This window comes from Lagenorhynchus albirostris, chromosome 18 (genome assembly GCF_949774975.1).
Source record: "Lagenorhynchus albirostris chromosome 18, mLagAlb1.1, whole genome shotgun sequence".
Lineage (NCBI taxonomy): Eukaryota > Metazoa > Chordata > Mammalia > Artiodactyla > Delphinidae > Lagenorhynchus > Lagenorhynchus albirostris.
In genome coordinates, this window is record NC_083112.1 from 6284773 (window position 1) to 6303404 (window position 18632).

Sequence of the window (18632 nt, forward strand, 5' to 3'; positions counted from 1 at the left end):
GAGGCATCTTTAGGATTTTCTTTGTATAGTATCATGTCATCGACAAACAGTGACAGTTTTACTTCTTCTTTTCCAATTTGTATTCCTTTTATTTCTTTTTCTTCTCTGATCGCTGTGGGTAGGACTACCAAATCTATGTAGAATAAGAGTGGTGAGAGTGGACATCCTTGTCTTGTTCCTGATCTTAGTGGAAATGCTTTCAGTTTTTCACCATTGAGTATGATGCTTGCTGTGGGTTTGTCATATATGGCCTTTATTATGTTGAGGTAGGTTCCATCTATGCCCACTTTCTGGAGAGTTTTTATCATAGATGGGTGTTGAATTTTGTGAAAATCTTTTTCTGCATCTACTGAGATGATCATATGGTTTTTATTCCTTAATTTGTTAATGTGATGTATCACATTGATTGATTTGCATATATTGAAGAATCCTTGCATACCTGGGATAAATCCCACTTGATCATGGTGTTTAATATGATCCTTTTAATATGTTGTTGGATTCTGTTTTTCTAGTATTTTGTTCGGGATTTTTGCATCTATGTTCATCAGTGATATTGGTTTATAATTTTCTTTTTTTGTGATATCTTTTTCTGGTTTTGGTATCAGGGTGATGGTGGCTTCGTAGAATGAATTTGGGAGTGTTTCTCCCTCTGCAATTTTTTGCAAGCGTTTGAGAAGGATGGGTGTCAGCTCTTCTCAAAATGTTTGATGGACTTCGCCTGTGAAGCCATCTGGTCCTGGACTTTTGTTTGTTGGAAGATTTTTAATTAATGGTTTCAGTTTCATTACTTGTGATAGGTCTGTTTATATTTTCTAATTCTTTTGGTTCAGTCTTGGAAAATTGTACCCTTGCAAGAATTTGTCCATTCTTCGTGGTTGTCCATTTTATTGGCATATAGTTGTTTGTAGTAGTCTCTCATAATCCTTTGTACTTCTGTGGTGTCAGTTGTGATTTCTTCTTGTTCATTTCTAATTTTATTGATTTGTGCCCTCTCCCTTTTTTTCTTGATGAGTCTGGCTAAGGGTTTAGCAATTTTGTTTATCTTCTCAAAGAACCAGCTTTTAGTTATTGTTTTCTTCATTTCTGTTAAATTTATTTCTGCTCTGATCTTTATGATTTCCTTCCTTCTACTGACGTTTGGTTTTCTTCGTTCTTCTTTCTGTAGTTGTTTTAAGTGTGGGGTTAGATTGTTTATTTGAGACTTTTCTTGTTTCTTGAGGTGAGATTGAATTACTATAAACTTTCCTCTTAGAACTGCTTTTGCTGCATCCCATAGGTTTTAGATTGTCGTGTTTTCGTTGTCATTTGTTTCTATGTATTTTGTCATTTCTTGTTTGATTTCTTCAGTGATCTCTTGGCTGTTTAGTAGTGCACTGTTTAGCCTCCATGTATTTGTGTTTTTTACAGTTTTTTCCTGTAATTGATTTCCAATCTCATAGCGTTGTGGTCAGAAAATATGCTTGATACGATTTCAGTTTTCTTAAATTTACCGAGGCTTGATTTGTGATCCAAGATATGGTCTATCCTGGAGAATGTTCCATGAGCACTTGAGAAGAAAGTGTATTCTGTTGTTTTTGGATGGAATGTCCTATAAATATCAATTAAGTCCATCTTGTTTAATGTGTCATTTAAAGCTTGTGTTTCCTTATTTATTTTCATTTTTGACGATCTGTCCATTGGTGAAAGTGGGGTGTTAAAAGTCCCCTACTATTATTGTGTTATTGTCGATTTCCCCTTTTGTGGCTGTTAGCATTTGCCTTATGTATTGAGGTGCTCCTCTGTTAGGTAAACAATATTTACATTTGTTACATCTGCATCTTGGATCGATCCCTTGATCATTATGTAGTGTCCTTCTTTGTCTCTTATAATAGTCTTTATTTTAAAGTCTATTTTGTCTGATATGAGAATTGCTACTCCAGCTTTCTTTTGATTTCCATTTGCATGGAATATCTTTTTCCATCCCCTCACTTTCAGTCTGTATGTGTCCCTAGGTCTGAAGTGGGTCTCTTGACTGCATATGTACGGGTCTTGTTTTTGTATGCATTCAGCCAGTCTGTTCCTTTTGGTTGGAGCATTTAATCCACTTACATTTAAGGTAATTATCGATATGTATGTTCCTATTACCATTTTCTTAATTGTTTTGGGTTTGTTATTGTAGGTCTTTTCCTTCTCTTGTGTTTCTTGCCTAGAGAAGTTCCTTTACCGTTTGTTGTAAAGCTGGTTTGGTGGTGCTGAATTATGTTAACTTTTGCTTGTCTGTAATGGTTTTAATTTCTCCGTTGAATCTGAATGAGATCCTTGCTGGCTAGAGTAATCTTGGTTGTAGGTTTTTCCCTTTCATCAGTTTAAATATGTCCTGCCACTCCCTTCTGGCTTGCAGAGTTTCTGCTGAAAGATCAGCTGTTAACCTTATGGGGATTCTGTTGTATGTTATTTGTTGCTTTTCTGTTGGTGCTTTCAGTATTTTTTCTTTGTATTTAATTTTTGATAGTTTGATTAATATGTGTCTTGGCATGCTTCTTTTTTGTTTTATCCTGAATGGTACTCTCTGTGCTTCCTGGACTGGATTGACTATTTCATTTCGCACCTTAGGGAAGTTTTCGACTATAATCTCTTCAAATATTTTCTCAGACTCTCTCGTTTTCTCTTCTTCTTCTGGGACCCCTATAATTCGAATGCTGGTGTGTTTAATGTTGTCCCAGAGTCTCTGAGTCTGTCCTCAGTTCTTTTCATTCTTTGTTCTTTATTCTGCTCCCCGGCAGTTATTTCCACTATTTTATCTTCCAGCTCACTTATCCGTTCTTCTGTCTCCGTTATTCTGCTATTGATTCCTTTTAGAGTATTTTTAATTTTAGTAATTGTGCTGTTCATCACTGTTTGCTCTTTAGTTCCTCTAGATCCTTGTTAAATGTTTCTTGTATTTTCCCCATTCTGATTCCAAGATTTTGGATCATCTTTACTATCATTACTCTGAATCCTTTTTCAGGTAGGTTGCCTATTTCATCTTCATTTATTTGGTCTTGTAGGTTTTTACCTTGCTCCTTCACCTGTAACAAAGTGTTTTTTTGTTTCTTTTTTTTTTTTTTTAACGGGTGGTGCTGTATTCCTGTCTTACCGGTTGTTTGGTCTGAGACGTCCAGCCGTGGAGTTTGCAGGTAGTTGGATAGAGCTGGGTCTTGTTGCTGAGATGAGGACCTCCAGGAGGCCTCTGTCTGATTGATATTCCCTGGGGTCTGAGGTTCTCTGTTAGTCCAGTGGTTTGAACTCAGAGCTCCCACCACAGGAGCTCAGGTCCAACCTCTGGCCTGGGAACCAAGATCCCACAAGCTTTGTGGCGCATTAAAAAAAAAAGGAAGGAAGAGAGCTTCCCTGGTGGCGCAGTGGCTGAGAGTCTGCCTGCCGAGGCAGGGGACATGGATTCGTGCCCCGGTGCGGGAAGATCCCACATGCCACAGAGTGGCTGGGCCCGTGAGCCATGGCTGCTGAGCCTGCACGTCCAGAGCCTGTGCTCCGCAACGGGAGAGGCCACAACAGTGAGAGGCCCGTGTACCGCAAAAAAAAAAAAAAAAAAAAAGAAGGAAGAAGGAAAAAAAGGAGCAGTATGATATGAAAGAAGAAAAATCAAAATAAAATTAGAAAGATCAGGAAAAATAAAACTATTTGAAACAACTGCAACAAGGTAAAATAAAACCACAACAGAAAAAAGAAAAAAAAAAAAGAGAGGGTGGGGAACAAGCCAAAAGGAGAGATCACTGGTCGCTGGGGTTTCCTCCCATCGCCTTAGGTGTCCGTGGTCCCCCCCCCCCCGGTGCCTGGTAGGTGCCCTCATTGTGAGGAGACGTGAATTCTGTGTCCTCCTAGTACACCATCTTGACTCCCCATTTACGTTCTTAAAGTTTTTATCTTACTGCCTCAGATGTCAAGAATGTTGGACAATGATGGATGGACCTTTATCAATACAGTATTGAACCATAAGGCACTGTAATCTGATTTTAGTTGATTGAGGTATTCTAGCATTACAAAGTCATTTTTAAAGGAGAATCAATACAAAAGGAAAAACGGTGAGAATAAATACAGCTTTTCATGTTTCCTCTAAATGTGAAGATTTGCATTCTTCAGAGGATTCGTCTGTCAAAAGAAAAACGGTATTACTTTGAAAGAGCAACACATCTTTTAAGCACTTAATAGCAGCAAAATCCCTTTTGTTGTTCACACAGGAATTTGTATCTTTTTTTGGGCAAAATCTTGACAGAATACAGAGCCTTGATAAAAATAAAAGAAGTGAGCCCACGTAAGCTCCTTTGCATGGGATTTGAATATTTGATCCTAGAGGTTTTTTGTTAAAATATTCATTAATTTTCAAAGTTATTTAATTTCCCCATTATGGTCATATTCATTTGGAAGGGTCTTTGATCTGCTGAACATTTCTTCCATCTGCCGGTTAGAAGGGGTTTTTGTGGAGGACTCAGAACGACAGACTGAGTCCTCTGTCTGTCACAGGCCCTTTGGAAGTTGAAGATACTGATAGAGATTGGGAACGTCATCATTGCTCCAGCTCAGTGTAAGCCTGTTACTGAACTGAAGACAAGATTTATTCTTTTTAAAAAAAGTTTTGTTTTAATATAACAGCTGTATTGACACAATTCATATAGTAGATAGAATTCACCCTTTTAAAGGATACAGTTCAGTGGTTTTTAGTCTATTCACACAACTGTGTGACCGTCACCACTATCAGTTTTAGAACATTTTCATAGAAACCCTATGCCTGTTGTCAGGCCCTCCCCATTTCCTCAAACTCCAGCCCCTGGCAAGCACTAACCTACTTTCTGTCTCTATAGATTTGCCTATTCTGGACATTTCATATAATTGAATCATACCGTGTGCAGCCTTTTGTGTCTGGCTTCTTTCACTTGCCTTAATGTTTTCAGGGTTCATCCATGTTATAACGTGTATCAGTAGTTCCTTTCTTTTTGTAGCTGAAAAATATTGCAGTGTATTGACCTTCCACATCTTGTTTATCCATTCATCAGTTGATGCACATTTGTGTTGTTTCTACCTTGTGTCTCTTATGAATAATGCCGGTTTCTTTCTCTCTCTCTTTCCCCCTCCGCCCACCCCCAGTCTTTTTTTCCTTTATTGTTTTTACTGGGGGCGGGGTGTCTCTCTAATCTGCTTGTATTGATGACGTTCTTCCAGAGAGCTTCAGCTCAGCATCGTCTGGGGTGGGTCCTCCCCGTGGCAGTGGTTGCTTTATAAGATTTCAGGACCCTGGGCTTCAGTAGGGTTTGAATTAACTCCTTTGCTGTCCCCAGAGATGCCGTGGGTGTTTTTCTGTATAACCCTGAGACCAGGATTTCTGACAGAGGTACAGGCGGCAGCAGAGACATCTCAGGGTCCTGCTGAGACATCTGCTCTTAGGAATGTAGACCTCAGCGCTCACATGATGGCTTTTTTTTTTGGTCTTGTTTTCCCCCTAATGACTGCTTTTTCATGAGTGACCACCCAGTGGGCCTGCATATAGGACAGGGTAGTCTTTCCCCTGAACCAAGGATCAGTCACAACTCCGTTCCAAGATGTACACATAGGTCCAGGCGAAGCTACGTGACCCAAGGCCCACTCCAATCCCATAATCCTGTTCCTAAAAGCCAATTGATGACTGACACTTCCACCTTAGGTCGGGGAAGTCTGTGTAACGGAGGTTCTGTAGGACTCATTAATGCAGCACAGAGCCCCACGGCTCAAAGCACCAGCTAACCAGCCAGCAGCAGCTTGAAGCGCGTGCTCGCTATTAGTCAGCAGAGCTGGTTAGTAAGCAAGGCGAGAAGAAAGACTCCCTGTGGTGGTGGTCACTGTCTCAGTATCCTGATCACAGCACCTATTGTCGTGGCCACCCTGGAGAGGCAGTGATACCGACCAGGGTCCTTGGCCTTCCACAATCAGTAGAAATTGACTAGAGCCCAGGCAAGAAATTCAGGCAAGGCTTTATTGGGGCCCCTGCTGCAGCAGAGGGGAGCGAGAACACCACAGGTTCCCTTGCTCGCTCCCTGAAGAGGGACTGGCTGGTTCCTTATATGGGGTGAGAGCAGGGGTGTGTCAGGCTGGAGGGGTGACTTAGGGGTTTTGCGCGTCCCTTTGGTGGTGTCGAGTGCAGGAGGGCATGCGCAGTCCCGTGCTTTGGCTCCCGACACCCTGTTTTTGCTCCCAGCTCTTCAGAAGTGGCAGTTGGGTTTTTTGGGTCTTTCTGTGTCTTCTTGTCTATGATTTGCCCCAAGTGCACATGCACACAGTTATTTTTAGTCCCTTATCGTTTCTTTGTATTGTTACCTGAGGAATGTGTGTCCAGGTGCAAGCCCTGCAGCAAAGGGCCCCAGGTCCCAGCCTGTCTCAGTAGGAGGGACCCCCACGCCCAATTTGTTTTGGATGTCAAGACTGATGATGCCATACACAAAGCAAGAGGGTATGAGGAAGTTCATTACTCACATAATTGAGGTCTCTGGGGAGAGATCGGCAGGCCTCTCAAACATGCCTGGCATGGCTTGAGAGAGCCAGGAAAGGACACTGGCTCAGCTCTTTTTTACTGTTGTTAGAGGTTAGAGGTGGGATGGGGCAGGGTTCAGTGGAAGTGGTAGGGGCCTGTGTAGTTTGAATCTCCTCCCAGCGGCAAAGGAGTGAGCACTGGGCTTAAGTTCTTTCCAGCTTTCTCAGACGTGGGACAGAGGGGCATGGGGAGCACAGAAGGGGGTGCAGCGTTTGAAAGTTGACAGCTGTGATCAATCAAACATTGAAAAAAGAGAGTCTGACCCTTTATTACAGTTCCTGAGTATTTTATTCTTTTTGTTACTATAGTAAGTGAAATTTTCTTAACTTCGTTTTGGGATTATTCATTGCAAGTGTATAGAAATACAATTGATTTTCATGTATTGAATCATGTATTAGTTCTAATAGTTTTTTAGTAGATTTTATAGGATTTTTTTTTTAATATACAAGTTCGTGTCATCTATAGCTAGAGAAAGTTTTGCTTTTGTTTCCCATCTGTGTGCCTTTTATTTTATTTTCTTGCCCAATTGCCTTGGCTAGAAACTTCCATAAAATGTTGAATAGAAGTGGTGAGAGCAGACATCCTTGTCTTGTTCCTGATTTGGGGGGGAAGCATTCAGTCTGTTTTCCTTGAGTATGATGTTAGCTGTGAGTTTTTCCTAGATACCCTTATTAGGTTGAGATTATTTTCATTTTTTCCTAGTTTGTTAGGTGTTTTATCATGAAGTACTGTTGGAATTTGTCAAGTGATTTTTCTGCATCTATTGAGATAATTGTGTGGGTTTTTTTTTTATTCTATTAATGTAAGTACATTGACTGATTTCCATGTTAAACCAGTCTTTCATTTTGGGGATAAATCTCACTTGGTCATGGCATATAATCCTTTTTATAGGTGGCTGGTTTCAGTTTGCTGTATATATATATATACATATATATATATATATATATATATATATATATTTTTTTTTTTTTTGCCATATGCGGGCCTCTCACTGTTGTGGCCTCTCCCGTTGCGGAGCACAGGCTCCGGATGCGCAGGCTCAGTGGCCATGACTCACAGGCCCAGCCGCTCTGCGGCATGTGGGATCTTCCTGGACCGGGGCACGAACCCATGTCTCCTGCATCGGCAGGCGGACTCTCAACCACTGCGCCACCAGGGAAGCCCTGCTGTATATTTTGATGAGGATTTTGCATCTACAGTAGATATCAGTCTGTAGTTTTCTTTTCTCTTGATATTTTTGTCTGGTTTTGGTATCAAGGTAATATTGTCCTCACAGAATGAGTTTGGAAGTGTTCTCTTCACCCCTCCCCCCATTTTTGGATAACTTGTGAAGAATTGGTATAAATTTTTCTTTAAATGTCTGACATGATTCACTAGGGAAGACATTTGGGCCTGGACTTTTCTTTCTGGGAAGTTTTTGAATTATGAATTCCATCTTTTTGTTATAGGTGTATTTTCTATTTCTTCTTGAGTAAGTTTTCATAGTTTGTGTCTTTCTGGAACTTTTCAGTCTCACTAGATTATCTAATTTGTTGAGATATAGTTGTTCATTAATATTCCCTTATAATTATTTTTGTTTCTGAAGAATGAGCTGTGATGTCCCCTCTTCCATTCCTAATTTAAAAATTTGTCTTCCCTTTCTCTTGTTTAGTCTAGCTAGAGGTTTGTCAACTTTGTTGATCTTTGTAAGAACCAACTTTTGATTTCATTGATTCTCTCTATTGTTTTTCTATTCAGTTTCATTTATTTCCATTGTCTTATTTATTATATCCTGCTTTCTGCTTGGTTTAGGTTTAGTTTGCTCTTTTCTTTCTTCAATGTCTTTAGGTGGAAGGTTGCTTTATTGATTTGACATCTTTCTCCTTTTTTTTTTTTTTTTTTTTTTTGCGGTACGCGGGCCTCTCACTGTTGTGGCCTCTCTCGTTGCGGAGCACAGGCTCCGGACGCGCAGGCTCAGCGGCCATGGCTCAGGGGCCCAGCCGCTCCGCGGCATGTGGGATCTTCCCGGACCGGGGCACGAACCTGCGCCCCCTGCATCGGCAGGCGGACTCTCAACCACTGCGCCACAAGGGAAGCCCTCTCCTTTTTTAATGTAGGCATTTATAGATATAACTTTCCTTCTAAGTACTGCTTTAGTTGCTTCCCATAAGCAATGAAAATTTTAAAAAAAGGAATAAAAACCCCAGGAGATTAATATTGGGACAATACTATTAACTAGACTACAGAACTTAGTCTGATTTCACTCATTTTTACAGGCACTCCTGTGTGTGTGTGTGTGTGTGTGTGTGTGTGTGTGTGTGTGTGTGTGTGTGTGTGTGTGTTTGTACATGTATATTTAGTTCTATGAAATTTTATCGTGTGTTTAGAGTTGTGTTAACACCACTTAAATCCATTAACATTTCACTTCTGGAGAGAATTAGAGCTTGTACTTAGAAACTAATTCAGTCCTGTGTAACCCAAGCATGGAAATAAATCATAGATAACCCTTGTAAGGCTAAAGTCAACTTGACTAGGCTGAACAGGCTTTGATATCAGGCATCTACAGAGAAGGGGGTCTACAGAGCTGAGTCAACCATAGTCCTTTGAGAAGGGATAGGGAGTATCAGGGAATCACAGGTGACATGTTTAAGGAGACAGGGGCAGGATTCAAAAATGGGCAGAAATCCAGGGAGCAGGAATTTGCCGAATGTAGTTGATGGTAGTGCAACCCACAAGGATCTTAATATGTTGTCAAATGGAGGTGAATTTCTTATGGCTTTTCTTTCCAGTTGCTGTGCATAATGAATGTGAATGGGTAGGACTAGCTCAGAGGAGCAGAGTTGTGATGGACAATTTTGATTTCAAATATACAGTACAGTCAATAGCAATGTGTTCCAAAACCAGGTACAAGAAAAATGGTGTCATTACTTTGTTACAGAGTCTCATCTCCTATATATTCAGACCTTGATGCTACTTGATTATGTCACCAGCACCTGTCTCTGCCAAGGTATTGCTGGGCCCTAATTCTGCTGTTAAAGGTCAGGGAGGGTAAGTTGGACAATGGTAGATTGGCAATGACCATAAACTGTCTCAGCAATGAAAGTACTGAATCTGTGTGTATTGCAGGGCTGAACATTCGTTGGAACGTTAGATGAAAAAACAGAAACAAGCAAAAAACAGAAAAGAAACAGGAAAGGAATGCACTTGTATCATTTCAATCTTTTTAAATTAATGATGCTTATTTTATAGCCTAATATTTAGTTTATCCTGGAGAAGGTTCTGTGTACACTTGAGAAGCATATATATTCTGCTGCTGTTGGGTGGAGTGTTTTATACATGTCTGTAGGTCTCGTTGGTTTATAGTGTTTGTCTTCTGTTGCCTTGTTGATCTTCTGCTTAGTTGTTCCATCATTGAAAGTGGGGTATTAAAGTCTCCAAATATTATTTTGAATTGTTTATTTCTCCTGTCAATTCTGTAAGCTTTTGCTTTGTGTATTTTGGGACCCTGTTTTAGATGTATATATATTTACAGCCGCTGTATCTGCCTGATTTACTGACTTTGGATCATGATAAAATATCCCTCTTTATCTCTTTCTTGTTGTGAAATGTGTTTTTTCTGCCATCAGTATAGCCACTCCAGCTTTCTGCTGGTTGTTCTTTGCATGATATGTCTTTTCCCATCCTTCTGCTTTTAAACTAATTGTATGTTTGAATCTAAAATGTCTGTCCAGCAGACAGCATATGTTTCAGTCTTGTTTTTCATCCAGTCTGTCAGTCTCTGCCTTATGACTGGATTGGTTGGTACATTCACGTTTAATGTTACTGTTGATGTAGTTGGATTTACATGCACTACTTTGCTATTTGTTTTCTGTCTGCCTCATGTCTTTTTTGTTTCTCTACTCATTACTGCTTTCTCTTGCACTGAGTAAGTATTTTCCAAGGTAGCATTTTAATTCCTTTAGTGATTTTTTTCACTATATTTTTTTGAGTTATCTTCTTACTGATTGCTCTAGGGCTTACCATATCATCTTAAATTATCAGAATCTACGTAATATTTATACTAATGTCAGTGGGATACAGAAATGTTACTCCTATTTAGCTCTATTCCATCTTTCTCCTTTTTACATCCATGTCTGTTACAAACCCAGTAATACATATTTTTAGTTATTACTTCATATAACTTTATGTCTTTTAGAGAAGCAGAGAACAATAATTCTAAGGCATTGACATGACATTTACTTTCTGATACAAAGGGGCCAATATTACTCGTTAAACAGTGATTATTTCTTCTTTGTCCTAGTTGAACATTTTTTTTCCAAGCGTTAGAACAGACCTGAGTTGGGAATATTCGCAGCACCAGCTCCCTGTCCCCTCTTCCCTTTGCACTCACCTGATTCCTCCCCTTCCTAGTCCTGACCTAGACGTCAGGAAACCACAGTTGTACAGATTCTGCCGTCACCTGGACGTACGAGTGACCATGGCCTCACTCTCAGGGGAGCTGCTGCTAGAGGAAAGGGCACTGCAGGCCCAGCCTGGCATCTGTTGGTTCTTGATGTATTTCCACACATAGATGCTTTCTAATGTGTAGACTCTTCACGGATTTTTTAGACCTTGAATTTTTTTTATAGATAGCCCATTTAAATTTTAATCTGCAACCTGGTGGAGCTTTCAGTAGATAATGAAGAGTTGCCTGACTGTAGTGTAAGAACAAGCACTCACAGTAAATGCGGCTGCAGTGAAACTTGTTAAATGGCTCGACTAGGACAATTATACAGAATAGCAGGACGCTTGGCCCTTTTTCCTTTTAAATGTCATATTAAAGAGCATTTGTGGGCTTCCCTGGTGGCACAGTGGTTAAGAGTCCACCTGCCAATGCAGGGGACATGGGTTCGAGCCCTGGTCCACGAAGATCCCACATGCCGCAGAGCAACTAAGCCCGTGTGTCACAACTACTGAGCCCGCGCTCTACAGCCCGTGAGCCACAACTACTGAGCCCGTGCACCACAGCTAGTGAAACCCACGTGCCTAGAGCCCGTGCTCCGCAACAAGAGAAGCCACCGCAATGAGAAGCCCGCACACTGCAACGAAAAGTAGCCCCCGCTCGCCGCAACTAGAGGAAGCCCGCGTGCAGCAACGAAGACCCAACGCAGCCAAAAATAAATAAATAAAATAAATGAATTATAAAAAACGAGCATTTGCGTGTTGATAATGTTCTGGTTCTATCTGATATTGAGAGAATTCTCATAGGGTTGGGACGATCGTCACAGTAGCTATGCATGGAGCCCAGCTCAGACACAGGAGTGCTGAGATCATGCACTTATAATAATGTTTTATTATTTCAGATTAGCTGGCTTTGCACGTATCTGGGAACTAATTTTGAAGTTTAGACTAACATAAAAACAGATAATGGAAAAAGGAGAGAATGAAACCTAGCCTCAGTTTAAGCACCTATCAAGTTCTGTGTTACAAGCAGTAGTACTTACACTAACACTTCCAGGCCAGTTTTATCAACCCTGTTCCTTCCACGGGAGGAAACTGAGGTTCTTAGTGTTAGGTCAAGTGCCTGAGATTACACAGTAGTAATTGGTAGAGACTAGATTTCAGCCAGCTACACAGTTTGTGCTCTTTTCACCTCGTTCCTGCCACCACTAAATGATTCTTTGTATGTGTCTCTGTGAATTATTACATAGAGTTTATAATTGCTGATGTTTGGCCACAAGGGTTCTTCACTCATCATATGTCAGAAGCAAGGTGTATCTCAGCTTCACAATTCTAGGGTGACCTGCAACAGTATGTGTCCTCATTCCATTCAGCCCCCTAAGCACTTTATACCTTTCTTTATGGCCATATTGTAGGGTGAGTTGTCTGTTCTGGTCTCGTCTGCCTGCTGTCTCTCCTCCTCTTAGCACCTGGCCCGCAGTGAGGGGCCTTTCTCATAAAGACGCCTTTGTGAATGTGTTGAATCAGACGGTGCAAGAGTAATTGTGGTCTGTTTATGCTGGATCTGGGTTAATATTCACAATCTGTGTCTTCTCTATCTTGCTATCAACTGAGATTTTTTTTTTTCTGGCTTGGGTTCATTTTAGCAGATTTAAAGAAACCTTCCGGTTCAAATGCTGCAAAATCCAACCTGCCCAAATCTGGACTTCGTCCTCCTGGCTACTCGCGCCTCCCAGCAGCCAAGCTGGCGGCCTTTGGCTTCGTCCGGAGCTCCAGCGTGTCCTCGGTGTCCAGCACCCAGTCAGCGGACAGCGCCCAGCCCGAGCCCAGCCGGCTGGCCAACCGTAAGTGGGGCGGACGGGTGGGCGGGCTTGCATCCCAGACAGGCAGGACCAGCAGAGGGCGAGTCAGCGTGTGGGTACAACAGGGTTGCATTTTCTTTGCGTGTAACTAAGAATTGGGGTTGACTACCTTAACCTCCCATTGTTGGGACTTTAAAGGTAATCTGCTGAAGAAAAATAAAAGCCTGTTTGGCGCTACCATTTCCTAAGTTATGGGGAGTTAATGTGCCAGCAAAAAGACATGAAATATTAGTGGGAAAATGATTTTAGTCGCCTGTGGTTACCTGCCATGCCTTCACATCGGTGGCGCTCTTGATTTCTAAAAGTTCATTAAACGATGTTAAAAATAGGGAAGCCCAGTGGAGCTTCTTCAAGTCTGTGCCCGGGAAGGTCCCTGTTAGCTGAGACGGTGTCACTCCAGGCCTGGTTCCTGACACTGGTGTTGTAAGCTGCATTTTAAAGTGTGAATTAATAGCGTCCAAGCACGTCGTATCAGCTGCTGTCCCTAAAGAAGACCCAAGGCTGCCCCATTTGGGCTGAGCCTTTGAGGACCAAACCCCATCTCAGCCTCATCGACTTCAAGGTCATTGTTACTGGATCTGAAGCCATGACACCTCAGATGTTGGGTAGTAAGGATTTGCCAGGGAAATCTAAGCAGCTTTCATGTGGAAAGCTGTTTTGAAGGGATTATAGTAGCTGAATAAAGTTGGAATAAGAGATAGAGGCAGAGTGAAAGATGGGAAGGGGGAAGGGGAAGAGGAAGAGAGATTGAGAATAAGATTGATTTTGTATTATTTTTTTCAATTTCCTCTCTCCAAGCTTGTTTTTTCCCTGTCCTTTCTCGGCTTTAGAGAGCTCGTGGGTGGAAAATTTGTACCTCTGTAGTTCTAAATTTTAGTCTACCTGGTTATTCCTAAAAGTAATGCATCTCGACGTGTTTGTAAGCATTTCTGAGAGGTTCTTGGTTCACTTGATTTCCTGAAGGTGCTGTGTCTCAGACCTGCTTTCATATGGGGATCATTTTAGAAACCCCACTGGAATTAGGGATTGCATCATGGCACAGTGGCAGTCTCAAATTTGCAAATGCGTAACTCTTAATTTTTCGCTATGTGTGTGCGTGTTAGCAGTCTGAAGGTTTTGAAATAGAGGAGTGACGATTTGTCATTTTTAGGAGTGAAATTCTCAGCGGCATGTTTCTGTTTTAGATGGAGCATGAATGATAAAAAATCTCATGGTATGTATCTTTCCAAGGAAGGAGTTAAGATTCTGATTTCTTAAAACAAATGAACCTCAAGGTGACCTGAGGCATGTCCCCATGGCAGCCACTTTTTCAAAAGGAGAGCTGACAGGTGTGGACGGAATAATTCCAGGTGTGCTTAGGGCATTTCTTCTCACCTGTGCTTCAAAGCATACTCGCTAGGGACTCCCTGAGCAGTCGAGGTAAGAGCTGTTATGTACCAGAGAAAGTAACTCCTGGTTTAAAGATTTCATAGGAAAAGAACTATTTACTCTATTCAGAACTGTTTTCTGTTTCTAAAATGCAATATGTTAGAATTGATCTGTAATTATTTGCCACCTAACTATATATAAAATTTGTCCTTCACCAGTAAATCACAGAAAAACTTGGCCCATGTTTGAATCGATGTCTTAGTGCCATTAACCATTATGCTTATGCCTGCTATCAGATTTAAGGTCAAGAAAACTCCTGTTCCTGTTCTTTAGCAAATAAATGATGCTTTGATGACAAGGATCAAGTAAAATACGAAGCTCTTGCAAGAGCTGAAAGTTCTTAGACAAATCCTAGGAGCAAATGCTGCCAGTTTAGCTCATGGAAACAGCTAACATGATGTCAGAGTTGGTTCCTTTTTTGTTCCTTGTCTTGTCTTTCTTTAGACACTACTTAGGGTTCATTTTAGGAATATTACTATAAAAAGGGATTGCACCACAGTAAGTAGATGCCTCAAAATCTGAAACATGATTACAATGAGGAACTATTTGCAAATGTGCGACTCATGATTTTAGACACTCACGTGCCTATAAACAGTCTGACAGCGTCCACGTGACTGAATGCTGTGTGGGGGACACTTTTAAGTGATTCATTGTGAACCTACTAGTGTTTTGTGGGCCACCTTGGCTTAGCTGCGACTTTTCTGTGCTGTTTTCCTGGGTCCAGATGGGCAAGTGATGCTGTAGAGGGGGGCCTGGGAGCCCCCTGAGTGCGGGTCTCAGCTGTTCCATTTGGAGTCTACCCTCCACCCCGGGCTCAGGCTCTGCACCGTTCATTCAACCCCGCTGGGCAAGGGCTTCCCAAGGCGAGTGCCCTGCTGTGTTTTCTGACCTTTTCCACGAGGCTTTGGCAAATGGGGCCGACACAGGGAAAGGAATCGTCTGTAGGTCGTTAGAACCTGAGGGTATTTTAGCATCCTGTCCACCCCTGCATTTTATAGCTGAGCGAACTGAGATCAGAATGACCTGCTCCCATCCTGGGAGCAGGAGGGAGTATTCCTCTTCCTCTGTTTAGTTCTCAAAGCTGCCGTGTATGGTAGAGACACACCCATGATGTGAAGTCATTTCTTGCTATTAGTGAAGCAAATCTTAGAGTTGAGCTGCCTTGAGAGGCCCCCCAGGCCCAACCCACCTGTCCCTGCCCCACCCCTTCCCAGGTGTGTACTCGCTTCAGGTGATGGGGAACCTTCCATCATGTGAAGCAGCCAGCTGTTTGGTGAGCAGCTCGCATGGTGAGGCCGTGCTCCTTGTGGGTTCAGGCTGCCTCCCTGTAATTTCTTGCTAGCAGCTCAGTTTCTCTGGATTAACACGCAACCTTTATCCTCATTGTGCTGCAGGACCTCACCCTCCCTTCACTCCTGTACAGGTTCATCACGTCGAGGTTATGAGGTTGGCCCATTTCGAACCTCAAATAAAATTTCACATGACATTAGGTCGTGACCCACAGCTTTTTTAAGATTGAAAGTGAACAGGAAAAAAGTAATTCTCTACCTTAAAACTTAAATTTAAGCTTAAAATCACAGTATTTGAGCAGGTCTGACCTAATATGTAGCTCATCATTTAAAAAATTCTCCAATATGCTTCAGGCAATAGAAATTTGGAGAAAAACAATTACAGTGTAATTTAGTGTTGGTAACAAACTATAGCCCAAAGTATACCTAGTTGTCAAATTAACCAGCAGTTAGGCTTATAGACTTGATTTTTCTGGTGGGTAAGGAGGTATAATTTAAAGTTAAAACCTTTGGGGGAGTGTGTGTGTGGGAAGGGAAATAGGAAGACTTAGGGTTTCATGAATTAATCATTAGTGAAAATAGATCATATCACACAAGGATAGAATAATTTATGTGGAGGATCATCTCTCATTGTGGACTCTGAGTAACACCTAACCTATTGGTGCTCAAGAAACAGAAAATATCTATCAGAAAATAACATGAAGAAGGTGGCCTTTGCAGCTGTCCTTTCCAGTTTCTCCTCCTCTTTTTCTCTCTGCAATATTCTCATGTTTTCTTTGTGAGGTGAACTGAGACCAGAAATCATGAGACAAAGAATTTGAAAGGAGAAATAAAAAAGAAATCTGAAGGATTTTCTGTTGTTTCTTGTTCTGGTGCAGGAAAGTAGTAGAATGTTTAGAGATGTAGGGATAGAGCTGGATGTGGACAGAGAGACTGACATCGATATAAATAATCATGTTGCATGGATATATGTGCCGACAGCCTTCTAAATGAGTTAGGGTGGAGGCTTCATTTCTGATTAGGGTGATCAGGGAGTTCCTCAGAGGGGGTTGTGAGCTGGGCGGTATTTGGGGAGGTAGAGGTGGGCTCTACCTAGGAGATCCTTTGGGAGGAGCTGTTGGTACATCCAGAAAACCTCCGGAAGCCAAGGGGTTGCCATTTCTGATGCAGCCTTGCTGGTTCATCATGGTGGGGTCTGTCTCCTTGGTGCTGAAGTCCAGTGTTTGAGGTCCCCAGGGTCTGTCCTCAGAATGCATCTATCCCAATGCTGCCATCTTCCCCTTGGTCCTCTTTTCCACAGTTTCAGCTCTTAGCACTTCGGTCGCGGTACCAAATCCATATCTCCAGCCCCAACTTCTCTCCAGAACTTCTCATCTACATTTCAAATGACCTGTCAGATATCTCCAGCTGGGTGACTCAAGTCACCTCAAACTAAACGTTTCCCTCAAAATGCATCTTCCGTTATCTTTTCCAAAGTGACGCTGCCTCTCAGAGTTGCTCTATGATGTAATGACATCTATGATCTCCTGTCTACGGAGGCTGGAAATTTTAAAATTAGCCGTTACCGCTCACCATTTTTTTTTTCTTTTTTGCCTTCCTTTGTATTCAGTGATCAAATCTGATCAGTTCTTTCTTACATTTACTCTATCCTCTTTCTTTTCTCCTCCTCATCTTTGTTTAAATCTATGTCGCCTGAACTATTCCCAGTACATCCTCACTCTCTAATCCACAGGCACATGGTCCTATAGACAATTTTCTTTTGAGCCTGTTGGGAATGCTCCATGTGTCCCTGTACTCACTTCCACTGCTTTCCAGAAGTTACAGGCCCTCCGTGACTTGCTTAGCCCCCTTCTCACCTTTCCCTCACCCAGTCCCCTGACATACACCCTCAACCAGACAACGAGAGCTGTTCCCATTTTTCTCTGAGGGCTTTGTGCTTTTCTGCCTTTGGGTCTTGGTTTAAACTATGCATTTCTAGAATGCTCTCCCCTCCCACAGATCTCTCTGTGGATTCAGTCATTTTCAGTGTGATTCAAATACCATTTCCTCTAAGAAGCCTTCCTTCATCTGTGAACCTGAAGTGGTCCTTCCTCCTAGGAACTCCCACTGCCTCTTGCTTGTAATCACTTTTGTGGCTTATCATGTACCATCTTGGTATAGTTATTTGTTTTTATGTCCTGTCTCCCCTGTGGACGGTCAGCTCTTTGAGGATACAGGGTATGTCTCTTAATAATTTTAGTATACCTCACACTACCTAGCATGGGCTTTCCACTAGTAGAATTTCAAGAGAAATTCTCTCCCAGTGGAAAGATTTTCTCATATGTGAGGGTATAGAACAAGAGAGACTTTTCTTTTCTTTTTTTTTTGCGGTACGCTGGCGTCTCACTGTTGTGGCCTCTCCCGTTGCGGAGCACAGGCTCCGAACGCGCAGGCCCAGCGGCCATGGCTCACGGGCCCAGCCGCTCCGCGGCATGTGGGATCCTCCCGGACCGGGGCACGAACCCGTGTCCCCTGCATCGGCAGGGGGACTCTCAACCACTGCGCCACCAGGGAAGCCCAAGAGAGACTTTTGAGAGAGGAACTGGGGCAACTTTCAGAAGTATTTTGTACCAGGAACACATTTTCAGTCTATTAGGACTTTCATACGTCTTGATAGTTGAAGTTCCATCACTGTGGTTCTCACACTTTTCTAAATTACCTCAATTATCTCTAAAATGTTGCTTCCATTGACTGTGGTGTACCCATAGATAATTTATACAACTCAAAGCATGGACAAGATAATAGGTTATTTGTAGTATAATTATATTCAGAGCTAAATCGTTATGTGGACTGACCCACTAGTCTCACAGATGTCTAAGATCTTATATATCTCCTTGCATGTAATTAGCCATTTTAAAAGAATTAGGCTAAAACCCAACTTTTGAGGCTTCATGAGAGAATTTCAAAGTTTCCAATTAGTTTCCAATTAGACATCTCAATTTAGAGAGACTGGATATTCTCATTAAATTCTAGAGCTATAGTTCTTATTTTCATGCTTAAAATAAATAGGTAGGTGGTCTTTTAATTATTGAATAAAATTTGGGTTCTGGAGATAAT

The 18632-nt window shown here is 41.8% G+C and overlaps 1 protein-coding gene across 3 annotated transcripts in view; it reads left to right on the plus strand.

The window, feature by feature from the left end:
* MTUS2 (microtubule associated scaffold protein 2) overlaps window positions 1-18632 on the plus strand; it is a 321113-nt gene that overhangs the window by 21023 nt on the left and 281458 nt on the right. Inside the window, exon 3 of one of the 3 annotated variants that reach the window (XM_060129305.1) lies at window positions 12604-12801. The exons of 1 other annotated variant lie outside the window; for it this stretch is intronic. In XM_060129305.1, coding sequence (XP_059985288.1) covers window positions 12604-12801 — 198 coding nt within the window. The remainder of the gene's footprint in view (window positions 1-12603; window positions 12802-18632) is intronic. One more of the 3 variants, XM_060129303.1, reaches the window with a different exon arrangement.